This window comes from Epinephelus moara, chromosome 21 (assembly GCF_006386435.1).
Source record: "Epinephelus moara isolate mb chromosome 21, YSFRI_EMoa_1.0, whole genome shotgun sequence".
In the NCBI taxonomy this organism is placed as follows: domain Eukaryota; kingdom Metazoa; phylum Chordata; class Actinopteri; order Perciformes; family Serranidae; genus Epinephelus; species Epinephelus moara.
Genome location: NC_065526.1, coordinates 6,605,711 through 6,627,707, shown reverse-complemented (window position 1 = coordinate 6,627,707; position 21,997 = coordinate 6,605,711). Strand labels below are relative to the sequence as shown.

Sequence of the window (21,997 nt, the reverse complement as noted above, 5' to 3'; positions counted from 1 at the left end):
ATGCTGCTACTGCCATCTGCTGGACGTCATGTACACTGATTATGAAGCTGAAATTCGTGTAGTTGTAGTTGGCACATCATTGATCCTGCTGCTCTATCAGAGCAAGTAAAGAAAGTTCGTTGTTAATTTGTCATCCTGCCTATTATTTCTTTCATTAAGGAGGACAGTCGGCTAATCATGTGTTCCCCTCTCAGTTTGCAGACATTCCTATTGGACGGCAACAGTCTCGATGAGCTTCCCAACGAGCTGGGTTCCCTCCAGAGGCTAAGTTACTTGGGCCTTTCCTTCAACCAGTTCAGCCACGTGCCACAGGTGCTGGAGCAGTTAACCTCCATGGAGAAGCTGTGCATGGCTGGAAACAACCTGGAAATACTCACCCTGCAGAATTTCCGACTGCTCCGTGTCAAACACATCGATCTGAGGTACAGCAGCTTAGGAAGATGATTGCTTTTTTTTTTTTTTTCTTTTTTAAACAGAAATGATGATTTGGAGATTATTTAATTAACTCTGACATCCTTGTCCTCAGTCAAGCTTGTCCAAAGCAATGTACTCAATGACACGTGTTATGCCACTAATGATAGAAACATAAACACCAAGAGGAAGCCAAAACACAAGCAGAACTCCAGACAGCACGGAATCAGGAAATCATTTGCCTGTAGTGGCTCCGTCAGGTGTCTTCCCATTGTTTGCAAAAGCACAGAGCTGGAGTGACTTGCACTATTTTCCAGTTAATACTTCACTCCTTCTGTCTTTGCTCAAACGAGGTCAGTCAATACATTTTCCAGCATTCCTGTTTGGGCAAAGATCACTTTGTATCTCTGATGAGGAGGATGAGTAGCAGCAGCTGTTTGTTTCTGTTGATTTGTATCCAGAAAATGTGTCTAGTCAAGCTGAAACGATTAGTCAATTAAAAATACAAACAAAACACAGAACCGTGAAATTATCAGATGAATTTTAAAAGCTCAGCTCTGTGTTATGAAATGTTATTTCAATTGAACAGAGTTTACGGCAAAACTTTTATTTCATTCCAGTAGTTTTTATCATAAAATGTCCCTTTTCTACATTATTTGCCGACTGCATTTTTTTTTTAAATTACAGGTTTGCTTCACAATGCTTTCATCACAAAGTCAATCAAGACAAATTGGGAAATTATGTGGTTGGCTGTTGCTTTAGCCTGAATATAGTGAATCAAATTCTGGTGTTTTTTATGGGATAGATTGTTTTTTGCCGTAGATGCTTTCTAATAACTTAAAGCTTAAACATTGTAACCGAGCAACCGAGCACTGAGCAAAACTCAAGTACAATATATCAGGCATTACCCGAGGCATGTTCCCTGCCTGGTAAGAAAGGCCACAGCCTGTGCAGTTCAACCTGAGCCAATGGGAGCTGAACCTTTGTCTCTTCCCTGCCCCTGCCCCCTCTGCCAGGTTGAATAAGATCTCCAGCATGGTGCCAGATGAGCCTGACCTACTGAGGCATGTCACCCAGCTGGACGTGAGGGATAACAGGCTGACCGACCTGGACGCCTCGGTCTTCCCCAGGCTGGAGGTGCTTCATTGCGAGAGGAACCGCATCGGCAGTCTCAAGGCCAAGGGCTGCTTGCTCAAAGGCATCTACGCCTCCAACAACGGTGGGTTTGGCACGCAGGATTTTCTGTTCTCTGTGAGGTCAATGGTGTTTTTTAGAGAAGACAGAGCCCTTCTCACATAACCAGTGGTGGAAAATACATTACCTTAAGTACTGTACTTAAGTATAACTTTGATTTACTTCCACTTCCTGCTACTTTATACCTCTACTCCACTACATCTCAGAGACAGATATTGTACTTTTTACTCCACTACATTTATTTGAAAGCCCAAAAATATCGTCTGAATAATATCTACATTGTAGTATTGCTATCTTCACTTGAGCAAAAGATCTGAGTCCATCTTTCAACTGTGCACACCACCACCACCTCTAAATTGAAATCAGAATAACATATCTCACCTCACAGATGTCACCCCGTTCTCCTCCCGTCTAACATCATTTCACCCCGCGCTCCTCTCCCTACATGCATTCATTTTTATCATCAGTGCTGCAGTCTCATTGTCTCTCTCTGTCACCCCTCCCCAAACACTGCTTTTGTAATAGACCGCGTCTGTCCTTGCTGTAGGTTAATGTGTTTGGATTTCTCCCTACAGAGCTGCGACAACTGGATGTCAGTCCTGTGCCGTCCAATCTAACTTACATGGACATCTCGAGGTGAGAACAATCCCACAAGTACACACAAACAAACAAAAAGCAGCTTTAATTAGAGAGGTATTTTAGAAACGCAGCTCATTTACAGTAAATCCGCTCTGCCCTGCAAACATAGAGGAGCACTAACTGTTTAATGTAAGTGAGGAAATTAGCTTTTAAGATGTAACTGCATGAACTGATCTTTTTAAAGTGTGGTGAAACGTATTGTCGATTAATCTGTAGATTATTTTTGGTCTTAGTGTTTCCACAAAGCCCAAGATGACGGTCACAAATGTCTTGTTTTGTCATCAACCCAAAGATATTCAGTTAACTGCTACAGAGGAGTAAAGATATTCTTAGGTAACACTTTACTTGAAGGTATCTACATAAGAGTGACATGACACTGTCATAACGATGACATGGCACTGTCATGAACTTGTCATAAACATTATGTACATGTCATAAACGTTTATGACTGCTGTCATTAGCTGTCATTCGGTTTTTGTAATGACAAGTTGACATTGTTTGGGTTGTCTTGATTATGACAACTTGACATTAATCAAAGTGACATTACCAGAAGATGTTTTTGTCATAACAACTTGACATTAATCAAAGTGACATTACCAGAAGTTGTCTTTGTCATGACAACTTGACATTAAATTTGTTTTGGATGTCCTTATAATGACAACTTGACATTAACCAGGATGACATTACCAGAAGATGTGTTTACGTGTCATTACGTGTCATTCAGTTTTTGTAATGACAAGTTGACATTGTTTGGGTTGTCTTGATTATGACAACTTGACATTAATTAAAGTGACATTACCAGAAGATGTTTTTGTCATGACAAGTTGACATTAACCAGGACATGTCATAAATGTTTATGACTGCTGTCATTAGCTGTCATTCGGTTTTTGTAATGACAAGTTGACATTGTTTGGGTTGTCTTGATTATGACAACTTGACATTAATCAAAGTGACATTACCAGAAGTTGTCTTTGTCACGACAAGTTGACATTAGATTTGTTTGGGATGTCCTTATGATGACAAGTTGTCATTAATTGTTTGGGATGTCCTTATGATGACAAGTTGTCATTAACTCGGATGACATTACCAGAAGATGTCTTTGTCATAACAATAATAATCATTATGTCAACTTGTCATAAACACAAAAAGAGGTGCATTTCTTGTTAATGTCAAGTTGTTATGACAAAGACATCTTCTGGTAATGTCATCCTGGTTAATGTCAAGTTGTCATAATAAGGACATCCCAAACAAATTTAATGTCAACTTGTCATGACAAAGACAACTTCTGGTAATGTCACTTTGATTAATGTCAAGTTGTCATAATCAAGACAACCCAAACAATGTCAACTTGTCATTACAAAAACCGAATGACACTTAATGACAGCAGTCATAAACGTTTATGACATGTACATAATGTTTATGACAGGTTCATGACCATGTCATGTCATAGTTATGACAGTGTCATGTCACTCTTATGTCGATACCTTCAAGTAAAGTGTTACCTATTCTTATTTAAGAAACTGGAATCAGAAAATTTTTACTTTTTTCTCCTTAGAAAAATTGTCAAACTGATAAATCGATTATGAAATGATTTGGCGATTGATTTAATAGCTGATCGATTAGTTGTTGCAGCTGTACACTACTTTGCGGAAAAATGTTTTTATTTGTCTGACACATAACATCGCTGAAACTCAAGTTATGTGATGAAGTGAATCTAGAACTAGAGCTGAAGTGAGCAGCACTGTTAGGACTGAATCAACACATGCAGCAACTTGTACATTATATTCCACGTTAGGTATATCGCTTAACAAACTGCAGGTAATTTATCTTCTTCATCATCATCATCATCGTCATCCCCTGTCCTCCTGTAGGAACCATATGGAGTCCCTGCCAGACTGGCTGTGTGAAGCAAAGAAACTGGAAGTTCTGGACATGAGCCACAACCTCATCACTGAGCTCCCGGCGCGGTGAGTCTCTCTCTCCCTCAGCAAATGTGTCCGTTAGCCTGTAAATGGAGTACAGTGCTGCATTATTCTCCCTTGCCCTTTTGCTGGCCAGTCATCTATCCCCCCGTAGAGCCTCATAAATCACACAGATAGCCTGTACCCTCCGCAGCCGCCGTCCATTCTCTTTCGCTTTATATAGCCCTTTAGAAGGTCAGATGCACCTCACTTCCTCCTCTCCTCTCTGTCTCGCGTTGGCTCGTGTCAGCCTTCCTGCCTCCGCTTCTCTCTTTTCATTTTTTCTCTCTGTCTCTTCCTCTGGTCCCCTCATTGTCTACAGATTTATTTTTTACCCAATAAGTGTCAGGATGATGTATTTCAGCTGCAGGCTCCACTAGAGGCGCTGCTATTTTCTGTTTTCACATCCTCATCCTCGCCTCCATCCTCCCCCTGCACTATCCTCATTTCCATGACTGATCCAGCCTACTTCAGTTAGAGTCCACTTGTACACAAGCCAATCTATCTATCTATCTATCTATCTATCTATCTATCTATCTATCTATCTATCTACACACACTGTCTGTACACCACTATAGTTTCTCTATGTTTATGCGTAGTGTTCTCATACTGACCCAACCATCTGTATCTTTCTCATGCCGCAGGTTGTTATGCAGCAACAGTCTGAGGAAGCTGAGTGCAGGACATAACCAGTTGCAGAAGCTGCCTGAAAGGGTGGAGCGCCCTCTGCTGGAGGTTTTGGACATACAGCACAATCAACTGGTGGAGCTGCCCTGCAACCTGTTCCTCAAATCTGACAGGTAGCATTAATCATCAGCCCAAAGTGATTTGTTTTCTTATCGGATAATGAACTCGACATCTTACGAGAAGATTAAGCGCAGGGAGGGGAGATGCAGACATATGAAGATGAAGGACAGAAATTATGAATGGGATTTTAATCGAGGACAGGATATCCAAGGTCAAGGATGACGGCCAAATGAAAAACAACCAACCAGGACAAGGATAGGAGATGGGAAGATTTTAATGAGGGTGGCAGGGTCATGGAAGTAGACGTCCAAGTTAGAAGATTGTAATTAAAGTGACTCTTTGCTGTGTCTCATGTCCTTGTGTGAAGAAGCACAAAACTTAGTCAGAACTTTCATTTTTACTTTCAGCTTACGGTGTGTGAACGCGTCAGCCAATAAGCTGGAGCACCTGCCGCCATCCAGCCTATCAGAGGAGAGCCACAGCATCCTGCAGGAACTCTACCTGACCAATAATCGCCTGACAGACAAGTGTGTGCCCCTGCTGACGGGCCATGCTCACCTACGTGTTCTGCACATGGCTTACAACCATCTCCAGACCTTCCCAGCCAGGTAAAGGACCTACATTTACACTGTCACTCATTCCTCTCTCTACTTAACTCACCTCTTAGGGCTGGAACTAAGTCATTTTCATTATTGATTCATCTGCTGATTATTTATAAATTAGTAAATCATTAAGGCTAGAGACCAACCAATACTTGACTTTTGAGACTGATACTGATATTAATACCTGAGAATTAAAATAGTCTGATAACAATATGGTGGCTGATATTCATGTTTTAAATTAACACAAAAGGCAAACATGATTGGATTAGGATATCAGAATATAAAGACATTGATTTTTTTGTTTTTATTTTGTTTTTACAATTTACAATTTAACATAGGTCCAATAAAACAAACAGGACAACATATTCTATCTTTTGCATTTTTTAACTTATTGGCCAAAGTAATGTATCAGCTTTGAAATAGTTTTTAAAGATGTTAAACACAATTTCTAAGAGTTTAAATTTATTTTTTTTGAACTAACAGTCCAGAAACCGAAATTATTTAATTTTAATTTGGCTTGATTTCTTTCAAAACATGGGAAGGCGGCAATGAGCAAGGAAAGAAGAAATGACCCCAAAAAATTTGCAAGAAATTAGTAAAAAGAGAAAGTTAAAAACAAGGAAATTAGTAAAACAAAAAAAAAACAAAAAAAACAAAAAAAAGAGTTAAAAACAAACAAACAAACAAGGAAAAGACCCCAAAAAAAGTTCTTAAAAATTGCAATAATTATGTCCCATAATTTTAAATATGTAATAATAATTATTATAGATAAATTTTTCCCGCGTTTTTTAATTTTTTTCCTAGCTTTTAAAAAAAAAAATTTCTAAATCTATTAATGTTTTGCAATTTTGAGACCCTACCTGTTTGAGCTCCTCCATCATCACACTCCCACCTGCACACTCTGCTCTGCCGATGCAAACCTCCTGTCCACACCCCCACCCAGACCAAGCACAAATCCTGGGGGGACAGGGGCTTCTCCATTGCTGCTCCCACCCTCTGGAACTCACTCCTCAAACCCATCCGAGACTCCCCCTCTCTCTCCATATGCAAAAAATTACTCAAGACACACCCACTGCTTACAATTAAAGACATTGCATCAATTTGCTCAAGGTTAAAAGGTTCAAATACTTGTGAAAGGTATCTGAAGCAGGACAAGAAAAGTGATATTGCTTCAGGTTTCAAAGGGTTAAAGAATGAACTAGGCAGCAAATCTGCACACATGGGGTGCTGGAACCATAGATAGTGTTGTTGAAATGATCACTGTGCAGACTGCACTCACCCGACGCCTTCCTCTTTTTCCTCAGTAAAATGGCCAAGCTGGAGGAGCTGGAGGAGGTGGACCTGAGCGGAAACATGCTGAAGACTGTGCCCACCACCATCATGAATTGCCGGCGAATGCACACACTCATCGCCCACTCCAACGCCATCGAGGTCTTCCCTGAGGTCATGCAGCTGATGGAGATGAAAGTAAGACAGTAGTAATGCATAATATCTCTGTGCATGCTAATGTACAGTATGCGTATGAGCCCCTGAAGCTACTACTGTATGTGTGCGAGTGTTCACATCCTTTCCTCTCCAACAGTGTGTGGATCTGAGCTGTAATGAGCTGAGTGAGATCACACTGCCAGAGAATCTGCCTCCCAAGCTACAGGAGCTGGATCTGACTGGAAACCCTCGTCTCAACCTGGACCACAAGACGCTCGAGCAGCTCAAGTATGTTCTTGTTTTTACTTTTATTTAATCAAAGCTTCCATGATAGAAACCCCTCCAAATAGAGTAGAGTCAGTAGTTTGTGTATCTTTAGAGTGAATGTCATTTATTTCATGTTTTGTTGTTTTTCAGTAATATCCGCTGCTTTCGTATCGATCCGCCTCCGACCTTTTCATCGAACGAGGCATCTGGTGGGCCTGCTGTGTGGAGTCATGGTTACACGGAGGCCTCGGGCGTCAAGAACAAGTGAGTTCAATTCAGTCGGTGATGAAAAAACACGCACCATCACAGTCGTCCGGTGAAGCATCACTAATCCAAACCTCTTGGGAATGCGCATTGTTAAAGCTAGATGACTCAAACCAAGCAAATATTGAAGCAGTGCTTATTGAAAATATGAATCATGTATACTCACATGCCAAAACATCTCTGTTCAGGCTAAACTGCCAATTCAACACTTTAAATGTGCATGCGAAAAAAGAGAGATTCAAGCAATTGCACATATCGTTTCCACATTTCTATATAAGTGATGTTCATCAGGCACGTCTGCTGTGATGACGCTGGCGCTGCTGAACAGTCAAATGAATCACAGAAGGCATTGTTTCCATGGTTATTAGTGAGCAGAGCAGTGCGATCAATATGTGGAGAACAGAGGAGTTTTGAAGCACCCATTATTTCCTCACTGGGCGCATGCCTCAATGATGTTATGGCCTTCTTTTGTTTTCCTTTCAGGCTGTGTGTTGCGGCTCTTTCAGTAAACAGTTTCTGCGGGAGTCGTGAAGCTCTGTACGGCGTGTTTGACGGCGACAGGAATGTGGAGGTGCCCTACTTGTTGCAGTGCACGATGAATGACGTGTTGGCGGAAGAACTGCACAAGACCAAGAGCGAAGAGGACTACATGACCAACACCTTCCTTGTCATGCAAAGGTACGCGACCACAGGCATTTTTAGTTTGAATTAATTTTTTTTGTCTCTCGCCCAATAAATTGACTGAGATGAGACATTTTAAATCTTCACTCTGTCGCCTCTTTCTTTGCCACCATAGAAAACTGGGAACTGCAGGACAGAAACTGGGTGGCTCGGCAGCTCTGTGTCACATTCGCCATGACCCCACCGACCCTGGTGGCTGCTTCACGCTCACAGCAGCTAATGTTGGCAAGTGCCAGGCCATCCTGTGCCGAGACGGAAAGCCATTGTCGCTGTCACTGCTCCAAAATGTGGGGCTGGAGGAGGAATACCGCAGAATCAGGCAGCACAGGGCCATCATCACTGAGGTAGAGATCCTTGAAAGCATCTCAATGTAAATGTAATTTCAGATGTGCACTGCATAAACAAAGTATTGATGTGTATGTTTTATTCCATAGGACAACAAGGTGAATGGCGTGACCGATTCTACACGAATCATGGGCTACTCCTTCCTCTATCCATCCGTCATCCCTTGTCCCTACGTTCAGACTGTCACTCTAACCCCCCAGGATGAGTTCTTCATTCTGGGTAGCCGGGGCCTGTGGGATGCTGTGTCTCCCATCGAAGCCGTGGAGGCTGTTCGAAACGTCCCTGACGGCCTGGCCGCTGCTAAGAAGTTGTGCACGCTGGCACAAGGCTACGGCTGCACTGACAGCCTCAGTGCTGTTGTGGTCCAGCTCAGTGTAAGTGAAGACTGCTGCTCCTGCTGCTGTTCTGAGCCTCCACAGCCACCTCCTAGCCCCGGCTTGGGCCCCTATCCCCCATCATCCTCTGCCATCAAGGAGAGGCCCTCAGATGGCTCCCTCCCTGTGCCGCCCTCCTCCTGCAGTGAAATCAGCAGTGAGATCAGTACCAGCGAGATGAGCAGCGAGGTGGGCTCCACAGCCTCATCTGATGAGCCTCCACAGAGCTCCTTGGTGCTGCTGCATGAGCAGCCTCACCATCCACACCTCCACCTGCACCACCAGGCCCACCCGCTGTCCCTACAGCACCAGCAGGCCCACACAACCTCCCAGCCCTGCCAGTATCTGTTCCCAGGTTCAGAGCTGCCCTCTGCCCGCAGCTGCTGTGCCGTCCATCCTGCCTGCTTAGCGGGCTCCTTCCAGAGGCAGCTGTCTAGTGCCACCTTCTCCAGCGCCCTGTCTGACAACGGGTTGGACAGTGAGGACGAGGAGCCCATAGCTGGTGTTTTCTCTAACGGGAGCCGCGTAGAAGTAGAGGCGGATGTCCACTGCCTCAAAGCAGAGTCCTCCTCGTCACCCCAAACATTACCCTCATCCTCCAGCCAGGAGCGAACCCTGCTGACTCTTCCTCCACCCCCTCCCCCGCCATGCACCCCAGAGCCTTTGGAGGAAGGGGTCGACATGAGCCTCGGTGAGGCGGAGAACGGGCTGGATAGAGATGAGTCTTGGCAGGGAGTCGGAGCAGGAGGCGGGGATGGAGGGAAGTTGGCAGGCAAGAGGAGGGTTAATGGGTCAGTGGCGCGCCAGGAAAAGAGTCACAACCTTATTGAGGTGGCTGCTGACGCTCCCTCTAAAAAGTCTGGGGGTTACTTCACAGCTCCAGCCCAGCCTGACCCAGATGACCAGTTCATCATCCCGCCTGAGCTGGAGGAGGAGGTGAAGGAAATCATGAAGCAGCATCAGCAGAAACAGCAGAAGCCGCCTGGGACCGATCAGCCCACAGACTACTACGACACCCCTCTCTGAACAACCAACACCACCGACTACAGCCTCATCTCCCTCCCAGCTGCAGCATGCACAGAAGCCTACTGTACCGCTGACCTAACCAGTCTGATTCTCCGTACACGGACACAAACAAGTTTCCTCAAGAGGCTGTAAAATGCACATGAAAAAGTTGGATCATACTTTTTCTAAACGGCCTTCATTGCTCTAAACAGCCTCGTCATTGAAGAACCATGCACTGTACCGTGATCCACTCATTTTTACCCAAGCAACTCATGAAACAAGCAAGCAAATGAGCCCTTTAATGATACTCAACGCTCTTGAATAGGCTGTGGACACAGCTCCTGGTGTCCATGGTCGTGCCCTTCTCACAGACTGTGGAACGTTGTTTTTACATTAGACAACCAGCCGAGTATGTATTCAACACTAGTCTCTTTGCAATAGCATTAGCTCGCCACAACACTTGTTAATATGGATAACAATTCCATGGTTTGTTTGTTTGTTTGTTTTGTAAGAACTTACCATATCTTTTAATGTGAACACAGTGAAGTTGCTGAAAGAACTTTTTAAAACAGAGACACATAATCTTTTTATTATCAGTGGACTATGTCGAATGGTACACCAGTAATACCACACTTAACTGTTGTAGATAGGGCACTTAAAATACTGTATTTCTTCAGTAAATCATGGCTCTTGGCCTGTAAAATGGCATAGAAATTTTTTGTAGAAATTTTAAATACTAACTCCTAGGAGTTGCATACTCTTTATGGTGACTCAGTCACTTTTACTAATCTTCTCTGAGAGAAATGGTGATTTTTTTTTTCCAATGATTGTAAATAAGAGAAATGTTGTATACTGATGCTTTTAAAGGAACTACGTACCTGTATGTCGGTGAAGGATTTGGTGGTGGGGAGGACATGAGGTTCACCAAGAATTTGCTGTTATGGAGGTGTCACACCCCCCCCCCCCCCCCCTTTCCCCCTTTATCTTCCAACATAGACCCACACACACACACACTCACACTCACACATACAAATGTATATGTGAAATGGCAGGTCAGAAACCCCAACATTCCATGCAGTATAACTACACAAAGTTGCCATGGTTTGCTCCACTTTGTTTGATTGTGATGTCCTGTAGTCATCACTGTATCTAATGAACACTAATGGACAGATCTTTGCATGCACACTTGCATGCACGCACATACATACACACAAACACACACACACACGGACACGTACACGTAATATTAGTCCCACCTCCCTCCTACAGTAACTGTTATCACCGGCATGACTGTGTCAAGTTCAGTAATACAAACAAATATATCCACATGGAAAAGAGACAACACAGATGTTCCTGTCTTTGGTATAATAAATTTTAAATTTGTGAATATATGTCATGCTGTCTTGGATTGGTTTTTAATAATTAATATGCATTTAATGTATTTACAATATTATTTTAGTTTATTCCAGTGTTTTTATACCAAATGACCAGAAGGGGGCAGTGTCATATAATACTATGCTCTCCAACAAGGATATTCAACTTGCTTTGCTCAGGGGCCACTTTTGCAAAATGACAGAAGACCAGGGGCCAGTTAATAAACAAACATCAATAATATTTATCAGCATATATAATAAATTAATTGCCTGCTTTCAACCTTTCTACATTTGATGTCCTCATCTTTGCCAAGACGCAGATCCAGTCGCAGCAGCTTCAGGGCTTTGCTTTGGCCTCCATTGGTGGTCTGGGAGATCCTCCACTGGTCTTTTTTTATTTATTTTTAAATAAACAAATACTATTTCGATGTGTTTTAATGCACTTTAGCATCTTATTTACATTCAAAGAACAAAAAAAATTCAAGTGTTAATTCATTTTCATTGTAAATTAGAAAATGGTCGTTAGGCCACCTTGCACCCTATCGCGGGCCAGATTTGGCCCATGGGCTGTAAGTTGGATATCACTTCTCTACAGTATGTGTTTGCTTTGCTCACTGGAATCACTAGCCTTACATCTATAAATCCAAAGCTTGCTCAACAGAATATTTATCATAAAAACTGAACAAAACACATACCAATTTATTTTACTTAAAGTCTGTTTTTGCATTATGCTTCTGTTCATGAAGCTATCATTACAAAGGTCATGGTCTCCCACTATGGTCTTTGACCAGCATTCATGTTTTCCATGACAACACTGTTACCGTTGGCGCTGCTGCGTTTCTTATACTTCTTCTTCACACAGACGACACTGACCGCCGTAATCACCAGCATCACTCCCAGTACAGACAGAGAGGAGGCAAGTGCAAGGGTGGTTTTATCCTGTGCGGAGCCCTTGTACTGACAGCTGTCCCCGTAGTACCACCAGTCGTCGCCCACCACACACCTGGACAGCAGAGACAAAGAGGATGAGAGAGAAAAATCAGATGTGAAGGTATTCCCAGCACTTTTACGGAGCATGTAGAGAGGGCGTTGAAACATTGGTGGGAGGTAAATAGAGGAAGATGAGACAGAAATTTTTTTTCACTATAGCTTTTATGGGGCTTCATCTACATGAAGTTAAACCATACTTTCCCCTCAAATATTTAATTCAAGAATGCTCTTAAATGAACAAAAAAAAGATGTTTTGGGAAATACGTTGCTTTTTTGAGAGTTTGATTAGAAGATTGACACCACTCTTGTGTCTATAAGATATATCTGAAGTGTGTTTTGTGTCATCTGGATCATTTGTTCCTGGGAGCACTTATTGGTCTGCTGTAGTGCAGTGCATTCTGGTAGCTGTAGGTTTTCTATCTCTTGAACAAAAGCGAATGCCACAGCCCCTTCTCTCTGTTCTCTCTGATCATGAGGCACCAATTTAAAAAATATTTACATCTTTTTTCTGCACAGACAACCCCGATTTATAAAGAGGCCATCTTTCCAGCAGTGAAATACTTGTTAAAACACAAATTGAGAGATTAAATAGAAATAAAAATAAAAGCATTAAATAAGTGGTATTACAACAGATCCCTTCCTGCACTGCCTGCCACGAATTTCCTGCTAGGAGTCCTTCCTTTAACCCTTCATAAAACCACAATGTGACAATCTGATTTGTAGATTTTCTTGGTCCAGAGATGCTGGAAGGTGCACTTTGTCACCTTAGGACAAAGCCAGGCTAGCTGTATTCCCATTTCCAGCCTTTCTGCTAAGCTAAGCTAACAGGTTGCAGGCTGTGTCTTCATATTGCACAGACACGAGGGTGGTGTTGATCCTCTCATCTAACTATCTAAAAGAAAGTGAATGTGTAGTTCCCAAAATGTCGAACTATTCCTTTAAAGCACTCACCTGCAAGCACGCTTGCCCTCATCTACAATACAGACGCCCTCGTTCTGACACTTCACATTGAGGCAAACATCAGGGGGCGTAGTGGTGGCTGGTCGCTGGGTTGTGGAAGGCGGAGGCTTGGTTGTGGGGGGCAAAGGCTGGGTTGTGGAAGGCGGAGGCTTGGTTGTGGGGGGCAAAGGCTGGGTTGTGGAAGACGGAGGCTTGGTTGTGGGGGGCAAAGGCTGGGTTGTGGGGGGCAAAGGCTGGCTCACTGTCAGATGAGCCACGTCTGAAGAGGGGCAGCACATAAGAGAGCGGTTAATTAGATCCAAGTGGAGGAGCAACAATGAACATGTAATGAACAGACTGGATGTATGATTGGCTCTAATGTTTTTCTGACAAGTGGGTATCTGAATCATGGGTGTAATCATGCATCAGTGGTATATGTAATCCCACAAATCTGCTGTTTTGCACGTGTGCCTGGGTTGAGTATGTAGCATGCTTGAATAAATAATTGAGGTGTTGTATGACAGGATGGATGTGGTTTCACCAATAAGCTAATACATTTCCTCGCTTGTATCTTTAATATCTTGGACGCACAATGTTTTTTGTGTTGAAATCTGTTGAGTTTATACTGTAATCTGGTGCTTTTACCCTCCATGGTGAGGAGAAAGATGGCGTCTCCTCCCTTTATAAAATCCCTGCTCTTGGCTCTGAGGTGGGTGAGATAGACTGCGGTGCCAGCGCCTGGCCCTCGGAAGTACTTGGACCCATCTGTATGTGTGACCTCAATGCCCACCTTGCGAGGGTCGTCCCAGAAAAACATGTCAGAGCCTGTTAAAAAGGAAGTTGGAAGGTTGTATGAATATAATATTTGTAGGATTTATTTTTACCCAAAGAATAATTTATTTTAATATTGCTGCACCTGTTGCCTTCATGTTGGGGTCAGTGGTGACACTACGCTGGTTGGACATGCGCTTTTGGATGTGTGAGTGCTGGTCCATCAGCATCATGGTCATCTGTTTCCAGGGGCATGGCCATTTCTGCCCTGTGTCCCCTTCACGAGCCACCAGATGAGCGTAGGCCGACAACTCACCGGCGTAGTCTGCCTTACCGTTGGGGTACAGCTCCATTTGAAAGGTGTAACCCTCCTTAGAGGTGAAAGGGGGGCTGAAGATAGACGTGTTTGTTGGAGTGTTATCCATAACGTGGCTGAAGTTTTTCACTCGCCATATAAACTCTGGGCAGGTGGTCTCAGAAAGGTTGATGTCATCCAGTGACAGCCCCCCTGTCACGGGCCCAGAAGTCTCCTTGGTCCCTTCAAAGACAACGCGGAATTTCGTCTTGACGTCTAGACTCACGTGGTGCAGTTGCCAGAGTTCCTGAGGGGATCCTGTTGAGGTAAAAACCTTGAATTTATTGAACAGCAAGTTCACAATCGCCACATTTCACAAACATTTTTCCAAGCGCAAGTAGAATTTAGTAATACTCACCCTTTATAGTGGTTATAAAGCGCAGTGTTCCGTTGGGGTTAGCTTTGTCATATTCTCTGACATGGATCTTCAGTGTGTCCCCGGCGCTGTTGTAGTAGAAGAACTGCAGACACTGGTATCCTCTTTTGGGGTAAAGGAGCCGGCTCTCCAGCAGAGCTGTATCCCCAGTGTTGGCTGAGCTAGAGTTGAAGTACATAAAATACCCCGAGCCTAAAGATCAGAATTTTATTTGATTATTCATGTCAGTACCGAAGCATTATTTCAATGCACTCTGCACAGTGGATGATAAGAGGGAAGATTATACAGGCCAGTCTATAATATAGCAATGATTAAAAGACAGGCTCTCATTTATACAAGTCTATTTTAAAACAACCTCTCACATGCTTGCATGTGATGTCAGAGATGGGGGACAAAATTCACAGTCCTTGTTTTGAAGTGCATCTTAAAGTGCTGTGGTAAAGTTCAGCAAGGCCTCATCTGTCTAGACAAATCAAGTGGGTATACGGCGCAAGTGCATTTAGGGCAGTGGTTCCCAACTTGTCCAGATTTCTCCTTAGTCATTAGTTAAAGGTCCACACAGTTTAATACATTCAGCATCATACTTGCGTTTGGACATGTCATCAAGCTAGTTTGCTGTCTCTGTCAAATAGCTGTGGGTTAGCCACTCACTCTATAGCAGGAAACAGCACTTCAGAATAAAAGCCCTGTGCCAGAAATTCACTGTACTTAAAAATAAAGTGTGTTTTTTGCAAACTTGACATGTTTGCTGGTCAGTTGCGGTCCATTCAGAATGGACCCATGACCCATTTTCGGACCACGACCCACCTGTTGGGAACCACTGATTTTGGTCGTGTCCAACCACTTTTGCTAGGTCAAAGGGCAAAAGGGTTGTATTTAGTCCCTTAATCAATCATAGGTGTGTTTTGGGTGTAACATTATTTAACCAATCAGGATGTATCTCCCATTCCCAATAAAAGCCAGGTGTGCCTGCACTTGACAAACCGCTATTTACATGGCAGATTCGGCAAATTGGAGAAGCGAGCAGTTTTCTGCTAAGAGTAATGCAGTAAGAGCAGAAATGTCACTGCAGCAAATATTGTGGGATATTTAAACAGCAAAACTAAAAAATGTAAAATCTAAACTTGACATAGGAGGTGCATCTTACTATCACAATATTGTGCCTTTTAAATATCAGGAAAATACTTTGCCATCCTGATGTTAGACCAGGTTTTTGTTGGTCAGTGGCATCATCACTTTCTGCTACCTCAAAATAGCAATACACCAACAATGCGTCCTCACCACACCTCATAGCCTCATATTAGCGTTGGTTGAACTTAAAGAAACATTTAATACAAAACATGGACTGCTTTTTTGTCCACCCTCATTGGAAGGTATTTTTTCCAGGGCCAGTATGGAGAGGAGAAACAATTGCAGTGACCCAAAACTTTTTCAATGTACATATGGACATTTGATTGTTATTCTAAGACGGACTTGAAAAAGGGTGAACTAATTCTCTAATGCCGAGCTATGCATCTGCACAAAGTGGCATATATATTTCTGCAACATAATTCTCACCAGTGCATTTGCCCATGTTGGAGTAGTCAGTGCTGGGCCCTCCTTCAGCTGTGGCAACCCTTTCCCAGTCTGCCTTATCCCCTTCTCCCTGGATCATACCACAGATGTTCTCACGTTCAAAGTCACATGAGTCCAGGAACGTGGAGCCCTGGGCTACAAGACATTTCAAAACGCACACAAGTGTAGGACTTTGAACAACTATAAACTGATGATCAAGGGCAATGTTTAGCTTATCACATATTTCCATGTAGCATAAATTCAGGAGATAAATCATCTTATTGACAGCTGTTATCAACGACATTATTAATAAGAATTAGCTGTAATAATGGCGGCACAAGCTGACACAGCACTTCTTTTACAGACAATAAAACTGAACTAAAGTGTGTAAGGTTGTTGACTCTTACTGCATTTATAGAGGCGGTGCAGCTTGAGCAGGTCACTGTCACTGAACTCCATACGCTGGCCAATGACATCACTGAAAGCAGGGATCTTGGTGACGATGGTGGGCTCGGTGCCGTTGCGAAAGGCGTTTTTACTGTAGTGCATCATGGAGCCGTAGTCATAGGGCACGCCCAGAGAGCTGGAGGTGGTGTCATTGTAGGTGTTAAAGTTGTGTTCTCTGCCTGCAGATCAGACACAAATAAAGGTGTCAGTGCTGTTGAAATCATTATCACAGTGTCTTCATCCATTCTCCAAACGTGGCAGCGGATTTCAGCAATGTTTATGAGGAGGATCACTAATAAATGTTGCTTATCAGTGGCTGGTGTGTGTTTAAAGACTTGACAAATGATTACTTACATCTCAAAGTACAATGTACACTTTAACTGCAGACTTTCAAAATAGATTTATTAACCATTTGAAGAGCATAGGCCAATGCACCTGATACAAAATGTTTTATTCCTTGATGTGTTTTGCTTATCTTGTTGAGATTATGCAGCCAGGACACTAACGCATGCACATGCTTATCACACAAGCAATAAATCACCTGCTGCATAAAGTCCTGCATAACAAACCTCTTGCAAACATTGCATGACTGAAGTGACTTTTCAGATTAATTAGGATTTACATTTTTGTGAAAAGCTTGTTTAAGTGCAATGCATGAGAGCTACTTTACATGCCCTCTCAGTTAATTTATAAGCATACACGAAACAGAAGCCATGAAGTAGGCATGTCATAGAGGGATTAATGATATGTGGGAGCATGAATGTTCAGTGTTTAAGTTAATTATAATTTGGGTATCGTAGTAGCAGTGATTTATTACCCTCTGAGATGCGGTCCCACATGATCCTGACATAGTCATCGCGGTCTGATCTGGACTGTTCATGCCAGAAACCCAGAGCATGAAGGAACTCGTGTTCAATGGTGGCAATGCGGTCACAGTTTCTCCCTATTGACAACTTCTGCTTCCCAACTCGTCGGTTTCCCACAGAGGAGAAACAGCTTTAAGATAAAAACAAACAAGGCTTTTATGAACATGATATTGAGGACTTTTGTTGTAATTATAAATAGATTACAAGGCTATAAAGCACAGCTTGTCTTGCCATCTGAACAGATCATTAAACAATAAGAGTTCTTTTCGCCTCACCCGCCCCCTTTAAAGATGGAAATGTAGTTTGCTTCTCCACTCCAAGGCTTGAAGTCGATGCAGGTCTTGAGCCGGTACTGCTCAAAGGCCTTCAGAATCACACCTTTTGCATTGATCTCTGCAGAGAAGATAATAAATCAATTGTGTTAAAGATGATAAAATGCATCTCCCAATTCCCCTTTTAAGACTGACCATAAATTCATAAAAGGCCTCTTTTTAAACTTTCAGCTTTACTCAGTTACTCCCTGCTGTATGTGTAAAAATATATATTTAAAAAAATTAATCAGCCTTTTTTTCTTTATATGTTCATTTATTTTCTTCTGACATCAATAAAACCCAGTATGTAGAAAGGCTCTGACTTGTTAAGCCTTCCCCTCTCTACAAACTGAGTTGCATGTTTGATTTAAGTGACAAAAATATGAACATGCCCAGAAAGCATTGTTACTATGCCAAATAAGGAAATATGTAATGTTCGATATGTTATGTGATATGTTGGCTGCATTAAAGGTCTAGTGTGTATGATTTAGGAGAGATATATTGGCAGAAATGGAAGATGATATTCATAACTGTGCTTTCATTTTTGAGTATCAACCTTAAATTAGGATAGCTGTCTTTTTGTTACCTTAAGCAGAATTTATACTTGCAGACCCTATGCCATAGCCTACGCACATGGCCTACGCTGTTGTGAGCATTTGTAGTGTCTTTGTCACTCTGTAGTTACACCTCCACAACACTAGTCGGCAGTGGGGTTTCTGTGAAGTGCTCTAAAGTTTAGTTGATTTAAAACACACCCAAAACACACATTAAACACACATTAAACATGGCTCAATAGAGACACTTTCAAACACAAGTACACAAATCGGCTTCACATTAACTCGCAACATTCACAGACAAAGCACTTGTCTTTATCTGGACACATTTTCCCCACAAACACAACATGCTAATGTTTTTAGCACAAGCCTATGGCATTTTACATTGTATAAATTAGCCTAGCGGCTAGCTGACATTTCTGCAAATTAAACAAAGCCAGAAACAACAGCAACATTTAACAAACGCAAAGTTACAAAATCCGGTTTCATTACAACTCACAAGGTTCACAGACAAAACAACTGTCTTAAGGTGCTTGCACATGATTGCTGATTTGCCGACGCTGCAGCGCTTGCCGTCGGCTTGACCCAACGCTGATCATCTCCATCTTGCAGTTGGATCTTTAAATTTTGACCGTGCCCTGTCTCCGCCCCCGCCCCCCGCCTGTGTTCTACTGTAAAATCATTGGCTCTACACGGAAAGGTCAGCGTCAAACGGGGTCGAAGTTCAACAAAATTGAACTTTCGGCGTCACGTCAAAACGCCGGTGAAGCCCACAACGCGACGCCGAAGTCAAAAAGTACCCCGACGTCAGCGTTAACACCAGCTTCCATAGGAAAACAATGGCACAGCGGGCATCAAGAAATTTTTAACGCTGGTCATATGCACGCGCCTTTATACTAAACATGTTTTCCAAACAAATATAACATGCTAACATTATTAGCACAAGCCTATGGCACTCAACATTGTGTAAATTAGCCTAGCTCATATGAAGCCAGGATAAATCACACAGACTTAAAATGCTATTTTTGTGGAGGCTTTATTCTCTTCACAACTTATTGTTTCTTATCTGTGAAATTAAAGTAAATAAAAGCTTCATGGTTTCAGCTTACAAAAATAGACAGGGGGGGGTCTACATCGGTGCGACGTGTAGTTACATTTCTGGGGAGGTTCACGTCAGGCGTAGGGTATGGCATAGTCTCTACATGGACGCAGAGCCTACTCTGTAGGTACGGCATCGATTTGATGCAGATGTATAAATCCTGCTTAAGAATGAGCCGTTCAAATCTACACACGGAGCAGGTTCTCTTTCATGGAGCTCGCCATGTTGTTTCTACAGTAGCCCAGAACGGATAAACCAAACACTGGCTCTAGATTGGGCCCACTGCATTTTTTGCATCAGCTATTGTCATTCACCACCACACTTGGTACACAGAAGCAGTTTTATTGGGCTGCAATCACAATTTTACTTAAGTAGAAGTACAAAGGTATTAGCTGTTTGCCAAAAGACTAATTTACAACATTAATGTTCATGTAGAAACATTTTCTAAATGCAGGCCCTTACAGGCACTCTTACCTAAGTCATCTTCCATGTAGTACGGGATCGTCTTTGGCCACCTGTACTGATCCCCAATTATGGAATTTCGAGTTTGTCTCTGTGGTGGTCAGGTAAAGCAACCATTAAGACAGTAACAACATAAGCTTTATTCCAGAATATTAAACTGTGCATGTGAAAATGAAAAGCAGTTAAATCAACATACCTCATCAAGCACAATGTCCCCCTCTACAAGATTCAACCCTGCCTCTGTGGAGACCAAGCACGAGGAAAACTGGTTTACAATAGTTACTGAGAAATAATCTGGAGATATGAGAATGAAAAATGCCCACATACCTTCATTGATGTCAAAAATGTCAAGGTCCCGTCCACCATCCACATCATAGTCTGTGTAAATGGATACATAATAGGTGAAGACACTTCAAATGAAAGCAACAGATTTGTGATAATAGAAAGGTAAAAAATAAATCATTTACCTGATATTTTTGCTGTGGGCTAAACAGAAGAGAATTCAAACATACATGTTATTGATACACAAATATATTAAAATCAGGTTTCTAGTTATCATACAACAGCATGTTCAAAAAAAAAGAGAAGCAACTTCTCACCAAGCAGAGGGTCGCACAACATAAGAGGCATGCAATGTGAAGAACAAGTACACCTGTAGGTTTTGTCCCTGCCATGTCCTCAAGTGTCCCTCTACATGGGACAGTGCAGGTGACAGGTACTCAGCTGTTACAAGTCACTCAGAGTGCAGAAATAAGAGGGGTGCACGCAGGGAATAAAGTGAAATGTGGTCAAAGGTGGATAATTGACAGAGCTGTAAAGGGTCTGAGTTACACAGCAACTTCAATCTTCGCTGTTATCTTCGAACAAATCTTTACACATTTGCAGATTAGCCACAGTGAAACAATAAGCCAGGGGGCGGCAAAACAGTCATGCTTACTTACCTTTCAGAATAAGACAGAAGAAGAACAACATCTGGAGGAAGTGATGCGCTGGATCTTTCTCATATTATAATGCTTTGTTTGCATTAACCTTGTTTTACTTATACAGTCATAAATTGCAGCTGTCATTGAAATCCAGTTGCCACCAGCAACAATAATGCATTGTATTTTATTCCTGCTTGTAACAAACTGCTAATTATATTGATCCAGAATAAACCAATACATTCTTTAAGACTATTTTTGTCAGTGTAATTTTACATCTAATAAAGGAAAATGCATCCTGCTGATGTACTTGGGCAGATCTGTCAGATGTGTGGGTCACATGACTTGGACTCGAGTACAGATTTGATAACCTTAGACTGAACTTGATTTGGACTTTAACATCCAGTGACTTCACTTGAGCCTTTTGACTTGAAAAAACTTGATACCTTCCCCCAAGCCAAGTTGGGAAGAGAAACGTAAAGACATTTGTCCAATATGAGATGAGTTTAATACAACAAAAGACAGGGCAGACACATACACAATTCATTCTGTTGTGGTAGTGGTTAACAGTGCTGTATGAAAGTACAATGTCAGCACTACTTATTTATGATTACATTACTTGCTTGTTTTGAATGAATGAATGACTTTATTTCGAACCAAAGTTTAAAACAATATTGTAACAAAAAAACGAAAAAAACAGAAATGTTCGAAAAGGAGTAGGTAGAAGTAAAACTTATATGTTCCTACCCCTCTCTCACGTTTCTTCTATTAACTAAATTCTTTGCACAGTTTCTTACATGTATAGTTACATACAACAATTAACCCATTTTTACAACCCAATCTTACTATCTTATCTAATGACGAAAACTCTGTCTGTGGGTGTGTCTGTTCCTCGTTTTTCTCCTCACTGACTTGGTCAATCCATGTGAGATTTGGCACAGTGGTAGAGGGTCATGGGAGGATGCCAATGAAGCAATATTACATCAATTGGCCAAAGGGGGGCGCTATAGCAACCAATTGAAATTGCAAACTTTGAATGGGCATATCTCATGCCCCGTATGTTGT

General features: G+C 42.3%; 2 protein-coding genes across 2 annotated transcripts in view; one reads left to right on the top strand and one right to left on the bottom strand.

The window, feature by feature from the left end:
* The window catches only part of phlpp1 (PH domain and leucine rich repeat protein phosphatase 1), a 54,885-nt gene extending 44,002 nt beyond the window's left edge, over positions 1-10,883 (top strand). Inside the window, exons 6-17 of the mRNA XM_050033206.1 lie at positions 195-422; positions 1,428-1,630; positions 2,181-2,241; positions 4,116-4,211; positions 4,850-5,005; positions 5,360-5,560; positions 6,859-7,021; positions 7,137-7,267; positions 7,397-7,510; positions 7,994-8,188; positions 8,307-8,535; positions 8,626-10,883. Coding sequence (XP_049889163.1) covers positions 195-422; positions 1,428-1,630; positions 2,181-2,241; positions 4,116-4,211; positions 4,850-5,005; positions 5,360-5,560; positions 6,859-7,021; positions 7,137-7,267; positions 7,397-7,510; positions 7,994-8,188; positions 8,307-8,535; positions 8,626-9,936 — 3,088 coding nt within the window. The 3' untranslated portion in view covers positions 9,937-10,883. The remainder of the gene's footprint in view (positions 1-194; positions 423-1,427; positions 1,631-2,180; positions 2,242-4,115; positions 4,212-4,849; positions 5,006-5,359; positions 5,561-6,858; positions 7,022-7,136; positions 7,268-7,396; positions 7,511-7,993; positions 8,189-8,306; positions 8,536-8,625) is intronic.
* Positions 10,884-11,397: 514 nt separating this feature from the next.
* mep1bb (meprin A subunit beta b) lies at positions 11,398-20,780 on the bottom strand. Its single transcript, XM_050033212.1, has 14 exons — positions 20,612-20,780; positions 20,480-20,498; positions 20,340-20,390; positions 20,209-20,252; positions 20,025-20,103; positions 17,862-17,979; positions 17,538-17,716; positions 16,681-16,899; positions 16,277-16,429; positions 14,702-14,911; positions 14,134-14,601; positions 13,863-14,042; positions 13,230-13,497; positions 11,398-12,291 (listed from the first exon to the last, which is right to left on the bottom strand). Exons 1-14 carry the CDS (start codon positions 20,684-20,686, stop codon positions 12,063-12,065), a joined length of 2,292 nt encoding a protein of 763 aa, XP_049889169.1. The 5' UTR covers positions 20,687-20,780; the 3' UTR covers positions 11,398-12,062.
* Between the last annotated feature and the right edge of the window lie 1,217 nt (positions 20,781-21,997).